The 6,338-nt window shown below is 49.1% G+C and overlaps 1 protein-coding gene across 1 annotated transcript; it reads right to left on the bottom strand.

The window, feature by feature from the left end:
* Positions 1-774: 774 nt before the first annotated feature.
* LOC114689126 (NACHT, LRR and PYD domains-containing protein 1a-like) lies at positions 775-4,753 on the bottom strand. The gene is made up of 4 exons (XM_037201821.1): positions 3,720-4,753; positions 2,648-2,739; positions 1,944-2,106; positions 775-896 (listed from the first exon to the last, which is right to left on the bottom strand). Exons 1-4 carry the CDS (start codon positions 3,776-3,778, stop codon positions 797-799), a joined length of 414 nt encoding a protein of 137 aa, XP_037057716.1. The 5' UTR covers positions 3,779-4,753; the 3' UTR covers positions 775-796.
* Between the last annotated feature and the right edge of the window lie 1,585 nt (positions 4,754-6,338).

Raw genomic sequence — 6,338 nt, 5'->3', positions numbered from 1 at the left:
ATGAGGCCCAGACCATCCCCTTCCTTCAGACCCAGGGGCATGGCAGAGAGATGGACTGAGGACATTAGGGCTTTTTGCATAACCAGGTGCAGTAAGGACTGGAGGGGATTCCAGAGGAGACAGAACCCAGTGGCCAGAGAGAGGAGAGGAAGACAGAGGTTCTGCGGAGGGTAAAGCAGATCTCTTGTAGAGTTTATCAGGGCCAGGGATGAGGAGCCATGAAGGATAGATGGAGGAAGAAGGAACAGAGGAGGGAGATGAGGGCTTAGTTATTACCAGGGCTATGAGAGGACAGAAAGAGTAGGTACAAAGAGGAACTGAGACTCAGGATGGAACTGAAGCTGTATAGACAGAGTTTTGTCATAAAGGAATAAAGTAAACGGACAAAAGAGCATAGTGTACATAGATTCCTTCCCCTCAGGTACCTCTCACCATACATAGCATCTTCCCCAGGACTCTGGGAGGAATTTTCTCAGGGCAGGCCTTGAGAAAATTGCATTATCTTTACTTAAGGACTCTTTCAGGTAAGCTCTACCTCCATGACCCTCTCTGTCTCACTAAGGAAGCCATGAGCTCTTTCCTCATCATCCCATCTATCATCCTACATTCTCCTATATGAGTGGAAAAACCTCCCATTCCCACCACCCTCCTCCTTATGCTTCCCTTGGTTACCTTGGAGATCCACAAAATGAGGGAGGTGCACAGCAGCCACAGCTCCCTGCTCAGCCTTGATGTCAAACAGAGGCCCAGCCACCATGTGACTGTGCTGCAAGGGAGTCTTGCCCAGGTATTGGCTTCAGGCACAGAATTCTATCTCTACAGTCACCGCTCTTGTCACCACAAAGAGAAGACCAGTGCTGGGCCAGTGGTAGGAGCCAGTCATGGGGAACTGAACTCTAGAAGATGCAGAAACAGACATGCATTGGACAAGATCTGCTCACAGGCTGGATACAGATCTGGTGCAGGGCCATAGACACACCGACTTCAGCCAAATCTCTGAGTTCTGGCTCCTTTGCTCTCTGCATATGGACCCTAAACAAAGTAGTTAGCCTTCTGACTCCTGGTTTCCTTATCTGTAAATAGGGGCAATGGCAATATCATCTTATAGACCTGTGAGTACTGAGCGAGCTAGAGCAAACCTACAGGGAACACACACCTGGAGCAACTAGCTATTCTTGTGATGATGATGAGGGCGGTGAAATAGGTAAGTCTCTCTCTCTCTCTCTCTCTCTCTCTCTCTCTCTCTCTCTCTCTGTGTGTGTGTGTGTGTGTATTAAGTTCTAGGGGTCAAACTCAAGACCCTTTATATGCTAGGCAAGGGCTCTACCAATTGGCCACATCTTCAGCTCTTAGTGTTCTTATTTTTAAAGAGTATATTTCTTTCTTTCTTTTTTCTTTTCTTTTCTTTCTTTTCTTTTTTTTTTTTTAGAAACAGGGTTTCTCTGTAGCTTTGGAGCCTGTCCTGGACAGGCTCTGTAGACCAGGCTGGCCTTGAACTCACAGAGATCCACCTGCCTCTGCCTCCCGACTGCTGGGATTACAGGCGTGCGCCACCACTGCCCGACTAAAGAGTCTATTTCTTTATAAGGGTCTAAGGCTGGTGAGGTGGCCTGGCAGGTAAAGGCACTTTCTGACAAACCTGAGAATTCATGTGTGTGTTCACAGATAAACTTTAAAATGAGCATATGTTAATATTAGTAATAAATATGTGGCCTTGAAACAATGCTTTACTGAGACCATTAGTGACTTTCTCAAAGGCTTCCCATTTGGTGACTGGTGGGTGGACAAGAGGCAGTTTCCATGGGAGGAAGTCAAGAGTGACAGTTTCTCCATCTGAGACAGTGACCATCACCATGTTGGAGGGAGCGTACTATGGGAGACTGGTTTGGATGTCAGCCTTTGGAATCCTTTGTGGGGCGTGGAATGGAGAATAGCTCACTCACCGGTACAGGTTTCTTTCCCTGTCAACCACCTCAGTATCCACAGGTCCTGTGCTGCCCCAGAAGCCATCTTCAGACCCAAGAGACTCTGTGAGCTTGTCTCCCAGAGGGGAAGAGTCGGGTGAGTGGGGGAGTTTCAGCTGTGCTGTGTGTGGAGCTCCTTCCTCTGGAAGAGGCAGGACAATGGTCACTCCCCAGCCTCTCTCTCTCCAGCTAGACTGGGGCTAGGCTCTTCCTGAGACCTGGCTACAGCAGGGAGTGAGTCTGTTCTCTTTGTCCCTGCTCCGGAGGCTTCTCTGTTTCTTTCATTTTTTCTCTCTTGGCATCTGCTTCTGACTAATGTCCTGCCTTCTTCTTCCCTATTGGCCCAGAAGTGTTCCTTTTCCCAGCATTTCTCCAGAGACAGGTTGAAGATAGAACCTGTCTCTGGGAAGTGCTGGGGAGGTGGTTTCCAGGCCTTAGCATGTGACAACGGGACAAGGATCCCTGGTATAGAGTCTGATGCCTGCCACAGACATGTGAGAGGGATAGCATTGAATCCCGATGCAGTGACAGAAGAAAGCAAAATATCATTCCTCTGGATTCTAAATGTGAAAGATTGTGCAAGTTCCTCTTTCCAGGAGTGAACCTGCTTTTCCCCATATCAGAGATGGGGGAGAGAAACGATGGTCCCAACATGATGCTTCAAGTCTGGCCCCTTCACATACCTGACTGTAGTCTCTGCCGCTTGCATGAGGATGGGCCAGCACTCATTTCTCCTTTATCCAGACCCAGAGTAGAGACAGTCTCATGTGGTTTCCTATATGCAGAGATGTTCTTCCCCTCAGAGGTCAGGGGAAACTAGGGTTGTCTATAAGACATCCCCACCTACAATCTAATTCATCTTAATTTGAACTAAGGCCCATGATTCTCCTCTAGGTCACATCTCTATGATCCCCTTTCCCCAGATCTAGGTCACATCTAGGTGCCTGTGTCATAACTGATATCATCTTGATCCCTTCCTTTTTTAAAAATTTATTTATATTTTTCTATGTATGAGTGCTCTGCATGTATGCCTGCATGCCAGAAGAGGGCACTAGATCCTATTATAATTGGTTGTGAGGCACCATGTGGTTGCTGGGAACTGAACCTGAGTCTTCTGTAAGAGCAGCAAGTGCTCTAACCAGTGGGCAGTCTCTCCAGCCTCAAACATCTCTCTGTGTCTTTGTCTCCCATCCGTGGTGACTCCATTGCTCCAGTGTTCTGGGTTCACTGTGGAGCTGCTAGCTACTTGTGCTGTGCCCAGAGGACTCTCTACTCATTTCCTTTTTTTTTTTTTTTTGAATGCCAAATGCCATTTATTGAAGGAGGGAGGAGGTCTTAAATACAGGCTTACAGCACAATGGGAGAACCCCGGAGAAGTTCACTACCGATGTTTTACAATCTTGCAGCTTACAGACAAGGAACTTCTCTTAAACATTCAGGAGGGTGGAACCAGGCAGGGAATTAGCACAGGGAGGACATCAAGCAAGGCAACAACTACCCAAAACAGGGGCCATCCTTTTTTTTTTTTATCTCCTCCAATTCACATGGAGGGATTTAAGAGGCAGGTTATGTGAGTCTATTTTAACTAATGAACAAAACCAACACAAATGAAGTCAAAATAACCCACTTCATGCTAGTTGCTATGGTTTCCTGGTTTCTTCCTGTTCTGATTTATCTCTCCTGCCACCCCAGGACCATTTTCTCACCTCTGAGCTCTGGACCAGCCATAGGATCTCAGTTTGGACCACTCCTTACCATGTGCTCTGGATGAGAAGCTCGGGATTCTTTTCCTTCAGAGCCCTCAGCTCCATCATCACCTGCTCACTCAGAGAGGCCTGGTCTAGCCTGCAAGCACAAGGGAAGCCATATTGTCCTGGGCTATACCAAGGAGTGTGGAAGACTCTCACAGTTAGGTTCCTCAGAATTAGCCTCTGAGATGAAGCCAGTGAGGGAGCTTATTGGGGTGTGTTCTTTGGCCGACACCAGGACAGAAAAGAGAGGGCAGTAGCCATGGAGAGGAGCAGATGTGGCCATGAAGTGGTGCCGGTGAGGTCTTGGCCAGATCACAGGCAGATCGGAACTGGGATGATGGCCTTTGGGACTATTGCCTTTTTATACTCCTACATGGTGCAGATGCTGGATCTGAACCATCCTAGGAATGGGGCATGACTGGGTGTGGAGGTTCTTGTTGGGAGAGAGCATCCCTACAGCCCTCAGCATCACTGTGGTTGGGGGTCATGGCTTTGTCACGGAAGTGACTCTGGAGAGCTGTTTAAAGAGAATGTAGAAGGTCTGGGTTCTAGGATTCTGTGAGAACTTGGCTAGAAGGACAGAATCTTTGTCCCGTTTCTGTCTTCCCCATTTCAGTGCTGGAGATGGAAGCTGTGTTCTCACACATGAGCTTTCTCTACTGAGCCACAAGCCAGGCCCTGGATTCCACTCTTACAGGCTTCACGTCCTGGAGTTTCTGTAGGTTTAGGAGAATTACCACCTTCCTTGAGCCTTCATGTCCACAACCAGGGACACCATCACTCCCTCTCAGCCTGCTATGAAGCGAGAACAAGGCAGGAGAGGAAAGAGTCCTGCACTTTCCAGAGGCTGTCAATGTCACTGTTCCTGCCCTATGGGCTGTTCTCCTTGAGGAGGGAGATGGAGCCCGTGAAGTTGAAGCTTGTTCCTATCTCCAGGAGGGAAGGAGGCAGCTAAGATTTGACAAGTAACTGAGATGTATCCTAAAAGCCGAGCTGTGGCAGAGGCCAGCATTGGAAAGGCACATCAGCGTGTGGAGAGAGTCATGGGTGAAAGCTGGATGGGCGGTTTCCACCATCCGTGAGGTCAAAAGCAGACTCCTCCTGGCCATGTCCTGCTCTGACTGTTCCTTTAGATTTCAGAGCAGAAGTGGTGGTCCTGGTGGGAAAGTCAGAGGGCAGAGGCTTCTTGGACTCTCTCTGCCAAATGGAAGAACCAGAGGGCTCTGGACACAGGGGTCTAGGGTCTTCTATGGTTCTCTGAGCACATAGCAGGAGGGCTCTGGCCAGGAACTGCAGGGAGTGTTCCTCTAGGCTCATGCTGGGGAGTAGAAGAGAGAGGAAGCTGGATGCATGGAAGTAGAGAAGGACATACAGGAGGGAGGCTTTCCTAGTTTGCATGTAAATCTAGGGCTTGGAGATGACTCCAGTTCAGCCACACAGGGTCACTGAAGCTCTTCTAAGTCTCTATGTCTGCCCTTTGGCCTCCTTTTGTTTCAGGGTCTTCCCCCACTCTGCTTTTGTCGGGACTGCTGTCCCCAGATTGGCCTCAGAGAAGTCTCCATGGACCCTTCAATACAGTCTCCCCTCCCACAGCATTACACACTCACAATACTATTGACTCCGTAGCATCCAGCAGAGCTTGTCAATAGAGTCAGGGGCTGATGGGTGACCTGTGCCTGTCTCTTCCCACCCAGCTGCAGGAGGATGGAGGGAGCCATGTGTGTTTGTGATTCTATACCCAGGGCCTGGACCAGTGCTTGGTGCACAGGGGCCTAATATGAAGGAATGAATGAGTGAATGAGTAAAGAGCTACCACAGAGTGAAATGAAGCCGTCTGAACATGCAGCCTCATTTTAAACCTTTCTTTTAATTTATTCTTTGTGTCTTTCATATCATGCATCTCAATCCCATTCATTTCCCTGTCCCTTTGTATCTGCCCTCTGCCCTTGCAACCTCCCCTGACAAAATAAAATAAAATAAAATAAAAAGTTTAGGAGGAAAAAAAAGCAAAAATCAGTCTCATCATGGGAGCTGCAGTGTGATAGCTACTTGCAAGTGTTCATTGCAAAGAGTCATTGGTCTGGTTCAAGGCCTCTGGTTTCTGCTACATTATCAATGCTGGGTCCTCACCGGGATTCCTCTTGTTATCCTGTTGTTGCCCTGTGTCGTGGAAATCCTGCAGCTTTAGGTCTGCAGGACTGATCCCTTCACAGGCTCTCACAGATCATAGATGGGGTGCATGTTGGGGTGGGCCAACTCATAACCCTGATTCTGGGCCTGGGTAGCTGCAGGGTTGGTCAGCCTGCCGGCTCTCCCCAGTCCTCACCACCAGAGTGAGCTCCCCAGCGTTGCCCTGACTAGTTAGCTCCTTGTAGCAATGAGCAAGGGCTGGGGCCAGTTCTTCTGCTTACATGCCCTCAGGGTCAGCTCTCCCACACCTACATCATGGGGGGCAGCTCAACTGTGTTGCCCAGGCAAGGTGCAGGCCTGCTTTCTGAGTGCTGCATCTGGTAAGGGGAGGGTCAGCTTCCCTGTTTGTTGCAGGTGGTGAAGGGCAAGGGGTAACAGGACAAGGGGTGGGGCACATCTCTGTCCCGCCCATGCCACCAACATGAAGCCTCAT

The sequence above is a fragment of the Peromyscus leucopus genome, unplaced genomic scaffold, assembly GCF_004664715.2.
Source record: "Peromyscus leucopus breed LL Stock unplaced genomic scaffold, UCI_PerLeu_2.1 scaffold_1519, whole genome shotgun sequence".
In the NCBI taxonomy this organism is placed as follows: Eukaryota; Metazoa; Chordata; class Mammalia; order Rodentia; family Cricetidae; genus Peromyscus; species Peromyscus leucopus.
Note: the sequence above shows the minus strand (reverse complement) of the source record. Positions and strands in the feature narration are given on the sequence as shown.